Source organism: Chiloscyllium plagiosum, unplaced genomic scaffold (assembly GCF_037043375.1).
Source record: "Chiloscyllium plagiosum isolate Xiang-an unplaced genomic scaffold, Cpla_swu_hap1 HiC_scaffold_44, whole genome shotgun sequence".
NCBI lineage: Eukaryota > Metazoa > Chordata > Chondrichthyes > Orectolobiformes > Hemiscylliidae > Chiloscyllium > Chiloscyllium plagiosum.
The window spans coordinates 1,639,740-1,659,716 of NW_028270182.1; the positions used below are offsets into that span (position 1 = coordinate 1,639,740).

A 19,977-nucleotide genomic window follows, 5' to 3' on the forward strand; every position below is an offset into this window, starting at 1 on the left:
CAGAATGCCCACAGTGTGGAAACTGGCCATTTGGCCCATCAAGTCCACACTGAACCTCCAAACAGCATCCCACCCAATCCCACTCCTCTACAGTATACCTGTCAACTTGCAATTCCCATGGCCAACCCACCCTAACCTGCACATCCCTGGGCACTATGGGACAATTTCCCATGGCCAACCCACCCTAACCTGCATATCCCTGGGCACTATGGGACAATTTCCCACGGCCAACCCACCCTAACCTGCACATCCCTGGGCACTATGGGACAATTTCCCATTGCCAACCCACCCTAACCTGCACATCCCTGGGCACTATGGGACAATTTCCCACAGCCAACCCACCCTAACCTGTACATCCCTGGACACTCTGGGACAATTTCCCATGGTCAACCCACCCTAACCTGCACGTCCCTGGGCACCATGGGACAATTTCCCACAGCCAACCCACCCTAACCTGTACATCCCTGGACACTCTGGGACAATTTCCCATAGCCAACCCACCCTAACCTGCACATCCCTGGACACTATGGGACAATTTCCCATGGCCAATCTACCCTAACCTGCACATCCCTGGGCACTATGGGACAATTTCCCATTGCCAACCCACCCTAACCTGCACATCCCTGGGTACTATGGGACAATTTCCCACAGCCAACCCACCCTAACCTGTACATCCCTGGACACTCTGGGACAATTTCCCATGGTCAACCCACCCTAACCTGCACGTCCCTGGGCACTATGGGACAATTTCCCATGGCCAATCCACCCTAACCTCCACATCCCTGGGCACTATGGGACAATTTCCCATGGCCAACCCACCATAACCTGCACATCGTTTTGACTGTGGGAGGAAACCAAAGCACTCGGAGGAAACCCACGCAGACACGGGGAGAATGTGCAAATTCCATACAAACAGTCGCTCAAGGCTGGAATTAAACCTTGTGCTGTGATGCAGCAGTGCTAATGACAGGGCCACTGTGATATCCTTGGGTTGTAGATTAAAGGGGTTATGTAATAGGACATAAACCATTACAGCACAGTACAGACCCTTCGGCCCTCGATGGTGCGCTGACCTGTGGAACCAATCTGAAGCCCATTAATCCTACAGTATTCCATTCTCATCCATATGTTTATCCAGTGGTCACTTAAATGCCCTTAAAGTTGGCAAGTCTACTACTGTTGCAGGCAGTGTGTTCCACACCCCACTACTCTCTGAGTAAAGAAACTACCTCTGACATCTGTCCTATATTGATCACCCCTCAGTTTATAGCTATGTCCCCTCGTGCTAGCCATCACCATCCGAGGAAAAAGGCTCTCACTGTCCATCCCTATCTAACCCTCTGATTTGTCTCAATTACGTCACCTCTCAACCTTCTTCTCTCTAACGAAAACAGCCTCAAGTCCCTCAGCCTTTCTTCATAAGATCTTCCCTCTATACCAGACAACACCTAGTAAATCTTCTTTGAGCCCCTTCCACATCCTTCCTATAATGCAGTGACCAGAGCTGTACACAGTGCTCCAAGTATGGCCATACCACAGTTTTGTACAGCTGCAGCATGATCTCATGGCTCCAAAACTCAATCCCTCTACCAATAGAATCTAACACACCGTATGCCTTCTTAACAACTCTATCAACCTGGGTGGCAACTTTCAGGGATCTATGTACCTGGGTACCGAGATCTCTTTGCTCATCTACACTACCAAGAATCTTCCCATTAGCCCAGTAATCTGTATTCCTGTTGCTCCTTCCAAAGTGAATCACCTCACATTTTTCTGCATTAAACTCCATTTGCCACCTCTCAGCCCAGCTCTGCAGTTTATCTATGTCCCTCTGTAACCCACAACATCCTTTGGCACTGTCCACAACTCCACCGACTTTAGTGTCATCCGCAAATTTACTAACCCACCCTCCTACGCCCTCATCCAGGTCGTTTATAAAAATGACGAACCGCAGTGGCCCCAGAACCAGTTATTAATTATCCTGGTTCTTGTTTATGCGGGAATAAATTATCCAGAATGTGCTGACATCAAGATGATGCTGTGCTTTTGAGTGCATTCAATTATTTGACATGACATTAGCCCTGCCCTACATTCCCAAACTCTTTAGTGGAGCAATTTGCGACAGAGTGAAAAGGTGCCGGCGTTAACTGTAAACCCACCTGAAGTTCCTGTTGGAGTGTGGTGTTTGGTTCAAGAAAGGGGGAGACCATCTCATCAGTAACGGGGAACTTGGCTGGGATGGTTCGGCACTGTCTGATCAGTTGAGGGTTTGATCCATTTAAGTATTGGTAACCAAAGAATGTGTCTTCTTTCCAATGTTTCATAACATACGCTGCATGGGGTCACAGAGAGAGAGAGAGAGAGAACTGGTTCATCACAGGATGACTTGGCTGGTGAACCACGATGGGATGGTTTGCAATGATAGATTCTCCCAGGAACATCAGCAAATTCTGGGAATGTTTAGCATTTCTCAGTGAAAACAGTTCCAACAAGGCCAGCAGGAAATCATGAAAGGCAGGTCCTGCACCCACAAACAATGAGGTGAACCATGTCTGTCTCATTTAACTGACCAACAGGTCACCAACCAGACCCCAGCTGGCCTGACCATCACCCCAACACCCTCCCCCCGAGACTGTCACCCCAACATCCTCCTCCAGACTGTCACCCCAACACTCCCATGACCATCACCCCAACACCCACCACCCAGACTGTCACCCCAACACTCCCATGACCATCACCCCAACACCCACCACCCAGACTGTCACCCCAACACTCCCATGAACATCACCCCAACACCCAACCTCCCAGACTGTCACCCCAACATCCCCCTCCTGACTGTCACCCCAACACCCCACTAACCATCACCCCAACACCCCCCCCAGACTGTCACCCCAACATCCTCCTCCAGACTGTCACCCCAACACCCCACTGACCATTACCCCATAACCCACCCCCAGACTGTCACCCCAACACCCCACTGACCATTACCCCATAACCCACCCCCAGACTGTCACCCCAACATCCCCCTCCTGACTGTCACCCCAACACCCCCATGACCATCACCCCAACACCCTCCTGACCATCACCCCAACAACTTGTCAACACCCATAACCATCTCCCCAAATCCCCCTCACTAACTGTTCAACAGCCCCCCCACTAACTGCCCAACATTCTGCCCCCATTAACTGCCCAACATTCTCCCCTCACTAACTGCCCAACATTCTGCCCCCATTAACTGCCCAACATTCTCCCCTCACTAACTGCCCAACATTCTGCCCCCATTAACTGCCCAACATTCTCCCCTCACTAACTGCCCAACATTCTCCCCTCACTAACTGCCCAACATTCTCCCCTCACTAACTGCCCAACATTCTCCCCTCACTAACTGCCCAACATTCTGCCCCCATTAACTGCCCAACATTCTCCCCTCACTAACTGTCCAGCATCCCCCTCCCCCTCAATGCTTCTCCCACATCCCCCCACACTCCCCCAAACCTGTCAATTATACGTGAGCTGCTTTCTGGGTTCCTGCTGCTTGACCTGAGCCAGCACAGACTCTGTGGGCTGTTCAATTCCATACATCGGCACCAGTGAGAACAAGGAAAATACGATCCATATCCTCCTGAACTGGAGCTTGGCACCTGCTGCCTTTGAACCAAAGGTGATGTTTACAGTTTGCCTTTGGAGCTGTTCGGCTTTAAGAAGATTCAGCCATCGGTACACGAGGCAGATTGCACTCACCTGTAACAATCCAAGTCTTTCCCACATTGCAAGAGATTCATGTGAAGGGTAAGGCACAAAACAAAACCCATGGATCTGAAGCTCAAGCCAAGCTGTGGTTGACAGAGTTAAGGAAAGGTGTTTACTTTGTAATGGATTAAATACATAGCCAACTGCTGAACGTCTCAAAAGCAGTCCAGGATTGGGATAAATAATTGCACGCATCCGTGAACCATGGCCTCCAGCTGTCTCTGTGATTGACAGGTCAGGGAAGGGGAAAACTGTGTTCTCAGCAAATGTAACCGGTACCTCACGAAGCTGACATGCTGATACCTGTCCAGCAGCACGCTCCGTGCTGTGACAACCATCCCTATTTGATATGTACTGCGAGTTACAAACACCTCCCAATGTAAACGTAAAGAGTTTTCAGGTAAAACTTGGTGTTTGATACAGGCACCTCTTCAGAAAGTCGAGAGTCACAGTTCCTACCTGTACATCTCTGTTCAGACCGAGGTGAGTGATATTGACCAGGATACCTGTTCAGAGGCTCTGACTGAGACCACAGGAGGGGTAGGAAACACTTAAAGGTGGAATTCCAGAGATAATCAAATGGGAAGATTAAAACCAGAAAAATCATTGGGAACGTACACAGAGTGTAAAATACAGCAGCGATCTGCCCTGCAGATAAGTACAGAGGAAATCGACAAAAGATATACATAGGTGAAATGAGTAGACAAAACTTAGCAGATGCAGTATAATGATGGAAAATGTGAGCTTCTACACTTTGGCAGGAAGAACAGAAGAGCTGAATATTACTTAAAAGGAGAAAGGCAGCAGAAAGCTATGGATCAGAGCGATTTGGGAGATTCTGTCCATGAATCACAAGGCGCCAACATTCGATGTCAGCAGGTAATGGGGAAGGCAAATGGAATGTTAGCCTTTATTTCAAAGGGAACAGAACATAGAAATAGTGAGGCTTTTCTAAAACTATATAAGACACCTATTAGGCCACACCTCGAATACTTTGAACAGTTCTGGGTCCCTTACTGAAATAAAGACACACAGACATTGGAGGCTGGTTCACTCAGCTGATCCTGATGATGGAGGAACTGTCTTATGGAGGAGAAGGTAGAGTCATAGAGTCACAGGGATGTACAGCACGGAAACACATCCTACAGTCCAACTCACCCATGCCAACCAGATATCCTAAACCAATCTAGTCCCATTTACCAGCACATATCCCTCCATACCCTTCCTATTCATATACCCATCCAGATGCCTTTTAAATGCTGTAATTGTACCAGCCTCCATTACTTCCTCTGGCAGCTCATTCCATACACACACCACCCTCTGCGTGACAAAGTTGCCCCTTAGGTCCCTTTTATATCTTTCCCCTCTCAACCTAAACCTATACCCTCTAGTTCTGGATTCCCCCACCCCAGGGAAAAGACTTTGTCTATTTATCCTATCCATGCCCCTCATAATTTTGTAAACCTCTATAAGGTCACCCCTCAGCCTTCGACGCTCCAGGGAAAACAGCCACAGCCTGTTCAGCCTTTCCCTGTAGCTCAGATCCTCCAACCCTGGCAACATCCTTGTAAATCTTTTCTGAACCCTTTCAAGTTTCACAACATCTTTCCGATAGGAAGGAAATCAGAATTGCACGCAATATTCCAACAGTGGCCTAATCAATGTTCTGTTCAGCCGCAACATGACCTCCCAACTCCTGTACTCAATACTCTGACCAATAAAGGAAAGCATACCAAACACCTTCTTCACTATCCTATCTATCTGCAACTCCACTTTCAAGGAGCTATGAACCTGCACTCCAAGGTGTCTTTGTTCAGCAACACTCCCTAGGACCTTACCATTAAGTGTATAAGTCCTGCTAAGATTTGCTTTCCCAAAATGCAGCACCTCGCATTTATCTGAATTAAACTCCATCTGCCACCCCTCAGCCCATTGACCCATCTGGTCAAGATCCTGTTGTAATCTGAGGTAACCCTCTTCGCTGTCCACTACACCTCCAATTTTGGTGTCATCTGCAAACTTACTAACTGTACCTCTTATGCTCACATCCAAATCATTTATGTAAATGACAGAAAGTAGAGGACCCAGGACCGATCCTTGTGGCACTCCACTGGTCACAGGCCTCCAGTCTGAAAAACAACCCTCCACCACCACCCTCTGTCTTCTATCTTTCAGTCAGTTCTGTATCCAAATGGCTAGTTCTCCCTGTATTCCGTGAGATCTAACCTTGCTAACCAGTCACCCATGGGGAACCTTATTGAACGCCTCACTCAAGTCCATATAGATCATGTCCACCACTCTGCCCTCATCAATCCTCTTCATTACTTCTTCAAAAAAATCAGTCAAGTTATTGAGACATGATTTCCCATGCACAAAGCCATGTTGACTATCCCTAATTAGTCCTTGCCTTTCCAAATACATGTAAATCCTGTCCCTCAGGATTCCCTCCAACAACTTGCCCACTATCAATGTCAAGCTCACTGGTCTGTAGTTCCCTGGCTTGTCAACCTCCAGTCTTCCGGCACCTCACCTAACTATTGATGATGCAAATATCTCAGCAAAGGGCCCAGCAATCACTTCCCTAGCTTCCCTCAGTGTTTTAGGGTACATCGGATCAGGTCCTGGAGATTTATCCAGTTTTATGCATTTCAAGACACCCAACACTTCCTCCTCTGTAATATGGACATTTTTCAAGATGTCACCATCTATTTCCCTACATTCTCTATCTTCCATGTCCTTCTCCACAGTAAATACTGATGCAAAATACACGTTTGGTATCTCCCCCTCATCTCCTGTGGCTCCATACAAAGGCCGTCTTGTTGATCTTTGAGGGGCCCTATTCTCTCCCTAGTTACCCTTTTGTCCTAAATATATTTGTAAAAACTCTTTGGATTCTCCTTAATCCTATTTGCCAAAGTTATCTCATGTCCCAGTTTTGCCCTCCTGATTTCCTCCTTAAGTATACTCCTACTTTCTTTATACTCTTCTAAGGATTCACTTGATCTATTCTGTCTATACCTATTATATGTTTCCTTCTTTTTCTTAACCAAACCCTCAATTTCTTTAGTCATCCAGCATTCCCTATACCTACCAGCTTTTCCTTTCACCCCGACAGGATTATACTTTCTCTGGATTCTTGCGAACATCTGCCCCCAATCAGCTTTTGAAAGTTCTTGTCTAATACCATCAAAATTGACCTTCCTCCAATTTAAAACTTCAACTTTTAGATCTGGTCTATCCTTTTCCATCACTAATTTAAATCTAATAGAATTATGGTCGCTGGCCCCAAAGTGCGCCCCCACTGACACCTCAGTCACCTGCCCTGCCTTATTTCCCAAAAGTAGGTCAAGTTTTGCACCTTCTCTACTAGGTACATCCACATACTGAATCAGAAAATTGTCTTGTACAGACTTAACAAATTCCTCTCCATCTGAACCTTTAACACTATGGCAGTCCCAGTCTATGTTTGGAAAGTTAAAATCCCCTACCATAACCATCCTATTATTCTTACAGATAGCTGAGATCTCCTTACAAGTTTGTTTCTCAATTTCCTGCTGACTATTAGGGGATCTATAATACAATCCCAGTAAGGGGATCATCCCTTTCTTACTCCTCAGTTCCACCCAAACATCTTCCCTGGATGTATTCCCAGAATATCCCTCCTAAGCACAGCGGTAATGCTATCCCTTATCAAAAATGCCACTCCCCCTCCTCTCTGCCCCCCCTTTGTATCCTGGAACATTAAGCTGCCAGTCCTGTCCATCCCTGAGTCATATTTCTGTAATTGCTATGATATCCCAGTCCCATGTTCCTCACCATGCCCTGAGTTCAGCTGCCTTCCCTATTAGGCCTCTTGCATTGAAATAAATGCAGTTTAATTTATCAGTCTTACCTTGTCCCTGCTTGCCCTGACTGTTTGATTCGCTTCTTTTTCCAACTGTACCAGTCTCAGATTGATCTCTTTCCTCTCTATCTCCCCTTCCAATTCAGGTGCAGTCCATCCTTCCTGTACAGGTCACTTCTACCCCAGAAGAGATTCCAATGATCCAGAAATGTGAATCCTTCTCCCATACACCAGCTCCTCAGTCACACATTCATCTGCTCTATCCTCCTATTCCTACCCTCATGAGCTTGTAGCACCAGGGGTAATCCAGACATTACTATCCTCGAGGACCTCCTTTTTAAATTCCTGCCTAACTCCCTGTAATGTCCCTTCAGAATCTCATCCTTTTCCCTTCCTATGTCATTAGTTCCAATGTGTGCAATGACCTCCTGCTGGTCACTCTCCCCTTTGAGAACATCCTGCACCCTCTCTGAAATATCCTGGATCCTGGCACCAGGGAAACAACACACCATTCTGATTTTTCGCTGCTTGCCACAGAAACGTCTGTCTGTGCTTCTGACTAAAGAGCCTGCTATCACAATCAATTGCTTGGAACCCAACGTACCCCTCATTACATTACAGCCAGTCTCAATAACAGGAACTTGGCTGTTTGTGCTACATTCCCCTGAGAGTCTATCATCCCCTACATTTTCCAAAACAGCATACTTGTTTGAAATGGGGATAGCCACTGAAGACTCCTGCACTACCTGCCTCCCTCTCCTACCTTTCCTGGAGGTAACCCATCTACCGATTGTACCATCTTTGCTCCTTCACAATCTACAGACCCAGCGGGTTGGGCCTGTAACCATTGGAGTTAAAAAGAGTGGGAGGCAACTTTACTGAAACATACAAGATTCTCAAGGCGACTTGACAGGGGAGATGTGGAGAGGTTGTTTCCCTTTGTGGGAGAGTTATCATCCCAGAATAAGGTCTCACACATTGAAGACAGAGATGACATATGTCTCACTTCCGTTTCTACATCTTTACAGTTTGCTGTGTAACTGAAAAAGAGAAACAAAGCAATAAAATATTAGAAGCTAAAAGGTAAACACAGGTATAAGCAGGTCAATAAAGTTTGGGACTAATTCTGGCCAAGAAGGTTAACATGGTTCTGATAGGGTATAAAGCTGAGACTTCAATGAGCATCTGTCTGTACTGGGAGAGTTGCTGATGCATTAGGAAAGAAGTAGACAGTGGTAGGGCTGGGGGAAGAGGGCAGCTTGTTAGCATTTATCCAGTCCCGTTGGCGTGGGAGGTTATAGAGCACTGAATCAGACTCTTCGGTCCAACCAGTCCACGACAACCATAATCCCAACCTTAACTCGTCCCATCTGCCTCTATTTGGACCATATCCCTCCAAACTTTTCCTATTCATGAACTTATCCAAATGTCTTTCAAGCCTTCAGTCTATTCCTGATCTGCGCATTTTGTCTGGAAATTTATTTCACACATGAACCACACTCTATTTAAAAAAAATTGCCCCCATGTCTTTTTAAATCTTTCTCCTCTCATCTTAAAAATATGCTGCCCTCCCCCAATCTTGAAATCCTTCACCCTAGGAAAACAACCTGTCATTCACCTTATCAATACCCCTCATGATTTTATAACCATAGGGTCATTCTCCTACGCTCCAGTGAAAAATGACCCAGCCCATCCAGCTTCTCCTCATAACTCAAACCCTCTATTCCCAGAAACATCCCGGTAAATCTTTTCTGAACCCTCTCCAGTTTAGTAATATCATTCCTATAACAGGGCGACCAGAACTGGACACGGTATTCCAAAAGCAGCCTCACCAACATCCTGTACAACCTCAACATAACAACGTCCTGTACGCAAAGGACTGAGCAGTGAAGGCAGGCGTGCCAAATGCCTTTATGACCACCCCGTTCAAAAGTGATGCAAACTTCAAAGAATTATGTACCTTGAACCCCTAGGTCCCTCTGTTCCAGAATGTTAGTGTTAGTTGTATAAGTCCTGTCATTGTTTGTTTTACCAAAATGCAATATCTGACATTTATCCAGAATAAACTCCTCCTGCCACTCTTCAGCCCATTGACCCAATTGATCAAGGTCCCTTTGTAAGTTCAGGTAACCAACTTCACTGTCCGTTATAGCACCAGTTTTGGTGTGGCAAGGTGGAAGGGTGAAATTCTGGCCACAGTCTGAATGGCACAAAAGGTCTGAAGGAGTTACACATGTACAGGTGTATTTAAAAACAGTGAGAAGGAATGGACCCAACAGCTACAGGCTAATGATCTCTGGAATAAAATACCTTGTCTTCTAGATTAGTATGGATTTGGTAATGGACATCAGCACCAATCTGCTAAATTTGAGTCATATTTTTACAAACAGAGTTGCTGATCTCTCTGGAGATGGTTGAGGATGGCAGAGCTGTTGATATTGTGCAAACGAGGGAAACTATATTAAAACTGAAACAAAGGCTGGTGCGTGAAGTCAGCTGAGAAACAGAAAGTCAGGCTGAATGGCTGCTTTTCAGACTGGGATAAAGCAGACACTGTAGCTTTTGGGAGGCATCATGGAGATTGTGACTGTTCCTAAGATATATATTAGTGACCTTTCACATCAGGATATGAAGCAGAATCTCAACGTTTGCAGATTCAGGTCCATTGTACCCTGAAGGTGGCTGCACAGGTGGATAGAGTGGTCAAGAAGGCATATAGTAAGCTTGCCTTTATCAGATGGGGTTTTGAGTATAAGGGCTGTACAAGACATTGGTTCGGCCGCATTTAGAATACTGTGTACAGTTCTGGTCGCCACATTACCTGAAAGATGTGGATGCTCTGGAGAGGGTGCAGAGAAGGTTTACGAGGATGTTGCCTGGTATGGAAGGTGCTAGATATGGAGAGAGGTTGAGGATGTTAGGTTTGTATTCACTAAAAAAAAGGAGATTGAGGGGGGACCAGATTGAAGTTTATAAAATCATGAAGGGTATAGACAGGGTGGATAGAGATAAGCTTTTTCCCAGGGTGAGGGATTCAATAACGAGAGGTCATGCTTTCAAAGTGAGAGGTGGAAAGTTTAAGGGGGATACATGCAGCAAGTACTTCACACAGAGGGTGGTGGGCGTTTGGAACGCGTTGCCAGCAGAGGTGGGAGAGGCAGGCACAGTAGATTCATTTAAGGTGTGTCTGGACAGATGCATGAGTAGGTAGGGAGCAGATGGATGCAAATGCTTAGGAATTGGGCGACAGGTTTAGACAGTAGATTTGGATCGGCTCAGGCTTGGAGTGCCAAAGGGCCTGTTCCTGGGCTGTAAATTTTCTTTCTTCTTTGTTCTTTGACATGAAGGTATTTTACACGTAAGTGAGGAATAAGAGAATGATCAAAGAAAGAGTAGGGCCGATCAGGGATAGCATAGGGAACTTGTGTGGAGTCTGAGGAGGTAGGGGAAGCCTAAATGAGTATTTTGCTTCTGTCTATACGAAAGAAATGAACTTTGTAGTGAATGAAACCTTTGAAGAGCAGATGTGCATGCTGGAATGGATAGAGATAGAGGAAGCTGATGTGCTGAAAAGTTTGTCAAACATTAAGATTGACAAGTTGCCAGGCCCGGACCAGATTTGTCCTCGGCTGCTTTGGGAAACGAGAAATGTGATTGCTTCACCACTTGCGAAGATCTTTGCATCCTCGCTCTCCACTGGTGTCGTACCTGAGGACTGGAGAGAGGCAAATGTAATTCCTCTCTTCAAGAAAGGAAACAGGGAAATCCCCGGCAATTACAGACCAGTAAGTCTCACGTTTGTCGTCTGCAAGGTGTTAGAAAGGATTCTGAGGGATAGGGTTTATGACCACCTGGAAGAGCATGGCTTGATTAAATGCAGTCAACATGACTTTGTGAGGGGCAGGTCATGCCTCACAAACATTATCGAGTTCTTTGAGGATGTTACTAGACAAGTTGATGAGGGTCAAGCTGTGGATGTGGTGTAAATGCACTTCAGTAAGGCATTTGATATGTTCTCCATGGAAGGCTCATTCAGAAGGTCAGGAGGAATGGGATACAGGGGAACTTAGCTGTCTGGATACAGAATTGGCTGGCCAACAGAAGACAGCGAGTGGTAATAGAAGGAAAATATTCTGCCTGGAAGTCTGTGGTGAGTGGTGTTCCACAGGGCTCTGTCCTTGGGCCTCTACTGTTTGTAATTTTTATTAGTGACTTGGATGAGGGGATTGAAGGATGGGTCAGCAAGTTTGCAGACGACACAAAGGTTGGAGGTGTTGTTGACAGTATAGAGGGCTGTTGTAGGCTGCAGCGGGACATTGACAGGATGCAGAGATGGGCTGAGAGGTGGCAGATGGAGTTCAACCTGGATAAATGTGAAGTGATGCATTTTGGAAGGTCAAATTTGAAAGTTGAGTACAGGATTAAGGATAGGATTCTTGGCAGTGTGGAGGAACAGAGGGATCTTGGTGTGCAGGTACATAGATCCCTTAAAATGGCCACCCAAGTGGACATGGTTGTTAAGAAAGCCTATGGTGTTTTGGCTTTCATTAACAGGGGGATTGAGTTTAAGAGTCATGAGATCTTGTTGCAGCCCTATAAAACTTTGGTTAGACCGCACTTGGAATACTGTGTCCAGTTCTGGTCGCCCTATTATAGGAAAGATGTGGATGCTTTGGAGAGGGTTCAGAGGAGGTTTACCAGGATGCTGCCTGGACTGGAGGGTTTATCTTATGAAGAGAGGTTGACTGAGCTCGGACTTTTTTCATTGGAGAAAAGGAGGAGGAGAAGGGACCTAATTGAGGTATACAAGATAATGACAGGCATAGATAGAGTCGATAGCTAGAGACTATTTCCCAGGGCAGAAATGACTAACACGAGGGGTCACAGTTTTAAGCTGGTTGGAGGAAAGTATAGAGGGGATGTCAGAGGTGGGTTCTTTACACAGAGAGTTGTGAGAGCATGGAATGCGTTGCCAGCAGCAGTTGTGGAAGCGAGGTCATTGGGGACATTTAAGAGACTGCTGGATATGCATATGGTCACAGAAATCTGAGAGTTCGTACATGAGGATCAGTGGTCGGCACAACATCCTGGGCTGAAGGGCCTGTTCTGTGCTGTACTGTTCTATGCGCTATGTTCTATGTACTTGGAAATGGAGCAAACATTGAGGAGGGTAAAAGGACTTCAAGAGGACACAGATTGGTATAATGACACGTCATGTAACACACAGAAGAATTAGGAGATTATATCTGATAAAGAGGAAAAGGGCTGAGGCAATATAGACCAAATGTTACAACTTTAAAGGGACCGCAGGAGGAAACGTTTGTGTCAGCACAAACAAGGTCACTTTGCAACAGCTACAACTGTTAGAGCTTGAGATAAGATTTACTAAGAGAGGGTCAGAATACAGAAGTAAAGATGTTGCACTGAACCTTGCTTGTCAAATGTTGTGTCTCAGCTGGAGGGTTGTTTGCACTGCTGTCGGGAAACTGAGCTGTGTTTAGGTTCTAGAAGGTTTTAACAGAAGCTGTCGAGTTGTTTAACAGCACAGAAGGAAGAGATTTGGCCCATTTGGTTTATAGTGCAATCACTCCATGGTGTAATCCAATCAATGCCATTCACCTTGCAGGTTTAACCCCTTGAAGTGAATCTCCAATCTCCTTTTGAGATCATTGACTGATCCTGCTCCCAGCTCATTACCATTTGCTGCATAAAATGATTCTTGCTCACATTGCTCCATGTACCTCCTGCCCCAAACCGTAAACCATTCCCTCAGCTTTGGCCCAGCAGCTAACAGACAGTGTTTTTCTCCCATTAACTTGATCTAAACTGCTATAACGCTGTACAAAATCTTCATCAAATCTAATCTCAAGCTCTAACAGTTGTAGCTATTGCAAAGTGACCTTGTTTGTAAGAGACTCACTTCCCCATTCTCTAGATCCTCAGCAGGACAGTCACACTCACCCAAAGTGTGGGGACGTGCTCTGGCTGCAATCTAACAACCAATGTTTAGCATCACCGCCCTGTTTCTGTACTCAATACATCTATTCATCAAAGCTGAGGGTCCACAATTTACTCATTGTTCTCAATATATTCTATCACACTCAAGGATCAATAGACTCCCAGGTCCCTCTGACTCAGCACATTCTATACAACTTGGCCGTCAAATGTACATTGACTCACACCATTCCATTCCATGGAACTGTACTTTATAGCTTACCACTGAACTCTGACTGCTGCTTGCCTGCTCAGTTCTGCTACTGCATCCCTGATCTGTTTAAATCATTCATATTGCTCTCAGCGTTTGCCATTCCATCCAAAACCCAAGCTCTCAGGTCTACTCAGAAAAATATTGATCACGGGCCTTTCTTTTGTTCTTGAGTCATTTCATTTCGTCCACCAGCCTCAGTTTTACCAAGTGGACCTTTCAGTGGTAACTTGTCAATGGCTTTCTTGAAGTTCAGACAGACAGCATCCACCACATCCACTTCAACATGCTTCTCTGCTGCTTCATCAAAGAGATCCGGTTATATCTCCAGGTGCCTTTTACAAAGTGGTGCTCACTCTCCATCATTAACTCAGACCAGATAATCAATTTCAAAGCCTCACCCACCGCTGATGTTAAACCCATCAACCTGTGATTGCTAAGGCTGTGTGATGACTTCTCTTCAATGGTTGTGTTTATGGACATTGCCACCACGATGTAGAGAGATGGGTTTGGGTGCAGGGAGAGAGGGGATGGTAGCGCAGCATCATTGTCAAATGAGTGAGTTGCAACCGGCAATGACAAAACTGGCACTGCCCATGTATCCAGAGGGTGAATCAAACTCCAAATTGGCAACAGGGTTCAGGGCTGATGGTGGAGGAGATGGAATGAAGGTGTGCTCGCTATCAGCAAAATCTTTTTATTGTTAAACTAATCAAAATGGCGCTGGAATGTGGCAGCTTTTTACTGTGTTGTTCATTGTAGAGCACACATAACAATACATCATCCTTCATTCACTTTCAGTGTTCAGAGTCACAAAAGGCTTTGATCAAATGCTTTAAACCAAGGAGGCTGTGCAGAGAGATGGTTCCAATTTAGAAATGTATGCCTAGTGGAGCTCAGTGTGAGTTGGGTACAGTGTCATTTATTCCTGAGAACAGAAGCAGATGCCTCAAGGTCAGTAGGCTCTGAACTAATGGAAAACTGCTTGACAACAGGATTCTGATTGGCCCCTGACCAGGTGACCATGAGGGGCCAGTGCTGCAAAGAATATTAAATCTGCAGAGGGAACGTGGCAAAAGTCTTTGTCTCATTCCCCTCTCTCCTGTGCAGACGGAGCAGAAAGTTTCCTCTAATAGCCTGCTACCTTCCATTCTCATACATCGCTGCAATTCCTTGTTGAAGGATAAATAAACCAGCCTCAAAACATGGTGAAAGGACAGATTCTCAACCAGGAAATGAAAGACAGCATCAGTGAACATCATTGGCAAAGAACGTAAAAGGAATTGGACAAGAACAAATGCAGCTGAACAAAGCTCAGACTGGTGCTATGGAACTGTCTTTCCCTGATCATTCTCCGTTTCCATCTTTAATATCCATGTCCTGTCTGTCTGTCTGTCTGTCTGTCTGTGAAATGAGCAATTGAAGGAGGATAGAGTTTCAGTTGGACAGTTACAAGTCAGCAATTCAAGCTTCCTAATTGCCATAGATTAAAGATAATTTGTTTGCAACATACGGTTGTTTCCTAGTTTATTGCAAAAACCTGGTGTGTAATTTTTAAAACCCGAGACAGGAAAAGAGGCAAATAGTTTAACAAAATGTTTTCAACTTAGTGAAAGCTCAGGAAAGAGTGGGGCTCGATTTCCAGTGCCAGGAGTCATGACGATATAAGTACTCCACGGGAAGTTTCAGTCCTCAGATCTATGCTCAGCAAAGAGACACACAATCCTGCGGGGAAGATAAAGCTTCAGTACCAAGGTACGTCAAGCCCTGAGTCAGGCAGTAACCTGTGTGTCTTCAGGACCGTAGTACCTCATTAGTTACCCAGAAATACCAGAGTACCACCGGGCACCGTTCAGAATTACCTGCAACTGGAACCTTGCTGAAGTCCAAATAATTACGGAATTCGCCCACGTTATTCCAGACGCTGTTAAGCAGCTTCAGTGGGTTCAGACCAAGTTCGACCAAGCTGAGTTAACAAAGATATTTTACAATTAATCACCGTGAGCACTGAAAATGTTCACTCTTCCCCCTAATGGTTTCTGGGCCCCAGGGTCTGGATGGTGAAAGCTGGCACTAATTGGAGGTGAGGGAGCACACATTACAACAGAGGCAGGGGGTAAAACACTGCAATGCACATAACAGCACATCTGATCAAAGGAAGGCAGAACCGAGCCCTGAGCAGAGATGTCAGTGCAGCAATCTGAGATCCAATCAAAGAATCACACAGGACAGGAGAAGCCATTAGAACCACTGAGTAAAAGGTAGGTTTTAAAGATTATCCCAGGAGGAGGTTGAGGGAGGGAGTTTCGTGCCCTGGCCTACAATAGAGGTACAGCCAGAGAGTGATGTTCTAGAGGGGGTTACAGAGGTAGGGAGGGGGTGTAGGGGCTGGAGGGGGTTACAGAGATAGGGAGGGGGTGTAGGGGCTGGAGGGGGTTACAGAGATAGGGAGGGGGTGTAGGGGCTGGAGGGGGTGACAGAGATAGGGAGGGGGTGTAGGGGCTGGAGGGGGTGACAGAGATAGGGAGGGGGTGTAGGGGCTGGAGGGGGTGACAGAGATAGGGAGGGGGTGTAGGGGCTGGAGGGGGTGACAGAGATAGGGAGGGGGTGTAGGGGCTGGAGGGGGTGACAGAGATAGGGAGGGGGTGTAGGGGCTGGAGGGGGTTACAGAGGTAGGGAGGGGGTGTAGGGGCTGGAGGGGGTTACAGAGATAGGGTGGGAGTGTAGGGGCTGGAGGGGGTTACAGAGGTAGGGAGGGGGTGTAGGGGCTGGAGGGGGTTACAGAGATAGGGAGGGGGTGTAGGGGCCGGAGGGGGTTACAGAGATAGGGAGGGGGTGTAGGGGGTTACAGAGATAGGGAGGGGGTGTAGGGGCCAAAGGGGTTACAGAGATAGGGAGGGGATGTAGGGGCTGGAGGGGGTTACAGAGATAGGGAGAGGGTGTAGGGGCTGGAGGGGGTTACAGAGACGGGGAGGGGGTGTAGGGGCCAAAGGGGTTACAGAGGTAGGGAGGGGGTGTAGGGGCTGGGGGGGTTACAGAGATAGGGAGGGGGTGTAGGGGCTGAAGGAAGTGACAGATAGGGAGGGGTCTAGAGAGTGGAGGGGGTTACAAAGATTGGGAGGGGTGTAGGGACTGGATGGGGTTTACACAGATAGGGAGAGGGTGTAGGGGCTGGAGGTGATGACAGAGATAGGGAGGGGTCTAGGGGCTGGAGGGTGTTACAGAGATAGGGAGGGGGTGTAGGGGCTGGAGGGTGTTACAGAGATAGGGAGGGGGTGTAGGGGCTGGAGGGGGTTACAGAGGTAGGGAGGGGGGTGTAAGGGGTGGAGGGGGGTTATAGAGGTAGGGAGGGGGTGTAGGGGCTGGAGGGGGGTTACAGAGTAAGGGAGGGGTGTAGGGGCTAGAGGGGGGTTACAGAGGTAGGAAGGGGGTGTAGTGGCTCGACGGGGCTACAGAGAAAGGGAGGGGTATAGAGGCTGGAGGGGGGTTGCTGAGATAGGGAGGGGTGTAGGGGCTGGAGGGGGGTTACAGAGTAAGGGAGGGGTATAGGGGCTGGAGGGGGGGGGTTACAGAGTAAGGGAGGGGTGTAGGGGCTGGAGGGGGTTACAGAGATAGGGAGGGGGTGTAGAGGCTGGAGGGGGTTACAGAGATAGGGAGGGGGTGTAGGGGCTGGAGGGGGTTACAGAGATAGGGAGGGGTGTAGGGTCTGGAGGGGGGTTACAGAGTAAGGGATGGGTGTAGGGGCTGGAGGGGGGGGTTACAGAGTAAGGGAGGGGTGTAGGGGCTGGATGGGGTTACAGAGATAGGGAGGGGGTGTAGGGGCTGGAGGGGGTTACAGAGATAGGGAGGGGGTGTAGGGGCTGGAGGGGGTTACAGAGATAGGGAGGGGGTGTAGGGGCTGGAGGGAGTTACAGGGATAGGGTGGGAGTGTAGGGGCTGGAGGGGGTTACAGGGATAGGGTGGGAGTGTAGGGGCTGGAGGGGTTACAGAGATAGGGCGTGTACGGGCTGGAGGGGTTACAGAGATAGGGAGGGGGTTACAGAGATAGGAAGGGGGTGTAGGGGCCGGAGGGGTTTACAGAGTTAGGGAGGGTGTAGGGGCTGGCGGAGGTTGCAGAGGTAAGGAGGGGTATAGGGACTGGAGGGGTTTTCTGAGATAGAGCGGGAATAGATATGGGTGAATGAGGTCAGAGTTCATGTGTGCAGGAGGAGTAGATGACAGTTTGAGAGCAAGGGCCAGAGCTTTCAATGACCTGAAGTTTAGAGGGACTGGAATGTTGGTAGGTGATTTGGAGACCATTGGTGTATTAGCGTCTGGGGTACTGAAAGGAGGGGGTGAGGTCTGCAGGATATTATCTGACGGAAGGCTGGAGGTGTGTGATATTACTGCCCTCAGGGTTCTGTTGAGGTGGGGAGCTTGGAAATCGATCTCACAGTCAAAACGTCATTGAGGCTACAAACTGTTTTGGCATGAGACAGTGACCATGGATAGGGGTGAAGGGTCAGAGATCATGTGGCAGGAGCTGAGGACATTGAGCTGAATTTAATGTCACTGCACTGTGTATGTTCGGGAACAGACTGAAGTCCAATCTTTTCAAAAATTGACTCACTGGACTTGGGCATCGCTGGTTAGGGCAGTGAATATTGCTCATCCCTAGTTGCCCAGAGGGCAGTTAAGAGGCACCCGCATTGCTGTGGGTCTGGAGTCACATATAAGCAAGTCCAGGTGAGGATGGCAGCTTCCTACCCTAAGGGGATTCATGCGTCAGATGGGGGTATTCCCAGCAATTGATAATGCTGCCTATCGCTAATAAATCCATATTTTCCCAAATTGTGAATTAATCCTGTCCTTAACAATATTCTCCATTAATTTTTCTTTCGCTGATGTAAGGCTCAGCAGCCACAATATTCTAAACATTGAATCCAGAACAGAATCCATTTAGTTTAACATCTGTCATCAGGAGAATATTCAAATCCATTTTTCAAGCAAAGTTTACAGCAGAGCACTTAGAAAATCTTAATACAATCAGGCAGAATGAGCAAGGTTTTGTGAAAAGGAAATCATGCTTGACTCAATTATTAGAGAGCTCTTTGGAGGAAATTAAAAATGTGGATAATGGGAATATTCCATAAAAAGGTTTTTAACAAAGGTTACACATTAAAGATTACCATCTAAAATAATAGCTCATGGTGTACCGTTCAACATTTTAGCATTGATAGGGGACTGATTATCTAACAGAAAACAGAGTATATGGACAGAGGAGTGGTTAGCTAACAGAAAACAGAGTATATGGACAGAGGAGTGGTTAGCTAACAGAAAACAGAGTATATGGACAGAGGAGTGGTTAGCTAATAAATAAGGCATTTTCATATCGAGTGCCACAGGGATACAATGCAGCAATCACTTGAGTGTGGGGGCCAAAGGCATTGCAACTAAACTTAACTGATAACGGAAGACAGGGAGGAAAGGAACTTGCAAATAAGTTACAGTGAGTATGCGAAGGAATCTGGGCAACTGAGTGAGGAGGGTGTCACTTTGACAGATGGAGTATACTGTGGGAACGTGGGAACCTGACCCTTTTAGCTGGAACTACAGGAAAGCAGCAGAGGATTTAAATGGAGAGAGATTGCAGAACTCTGAGGTCCAGAAGGGTCTGGTCTTACTGCATGAGTCATTAAAGGTCAGTGTACAGGTACAGCAAATGATTAGGATTGAGGAAGGGTGTATTGGAGGTGGTTCAGAGGAGGTTTGCTGGATTGATACCTTGAATGAGCAGGGTGTTTTCTGAGGAAACGTTCGGCAGACTGGGCCAGTTTTCACTGGAGTTTAGAGAGTGAAGAATGAGGTGATTGAAGAGTATAAGATTCTGAATACTCTTGACAGTATTGATTTTGGAAGGATGTCACCTCTTTGTGGGTCAGTGTAGAACTAGGAACGCACAGTTTCAAAATTAGGGGTTGTCATTTACAGATGGAGCTTCAGAGAAATTGTTTTATGGGGTTGTACAACTTTGTAACTTTCTTCGCCAGCAGATCGTGGAGGTGGGGTAGTGGGGCGGGGGTGGGGGGAGGGGTGGTGGGGCGGGAGTGGGGGGAAGGGTGGTCGGGGTGGGAGATGGTGTTTTTAAAGGCAGGGGGGGGGGGCGGTAGATGGGAACGTGGAGTTCAAACTGTTAATA

The 19,977-nt window shown here is 47.0% G+C and overlaps 1 protein-coding gene across 3 annotated transcripts in view; it reads right to left on the reverse strand.

The window, feature by feature from the left end:
* The window catches only part of LOC122543270 (polyunsaturated fatty acid lipoxygenase ALOX15B-like), a 103,554-nt gene that overhangs the window by 75,318 nt on the left and 8,259 nt on the right, over positions 1-19,977 (reverse strand). For all 3 annotated transcript variants that reach the window (XM_087982726.1, XM_087982725.1, XM_087982724.1), the window contains exons 5-6: positions 15,662-15,765; positions 2,160-2,332 (exon numbers count right to left, since the gene is read on the reverse strand). In XM_087982726.1, the coding sequence (XP_087838852.1) occupies positions 2,160-2,332; positions 15,662-15,765 (277 nt within the window). The remainder of the gene's footprint in view (positions 1-2,159; positions 2,333-15,661; positions 15,766-19,977) is intronic.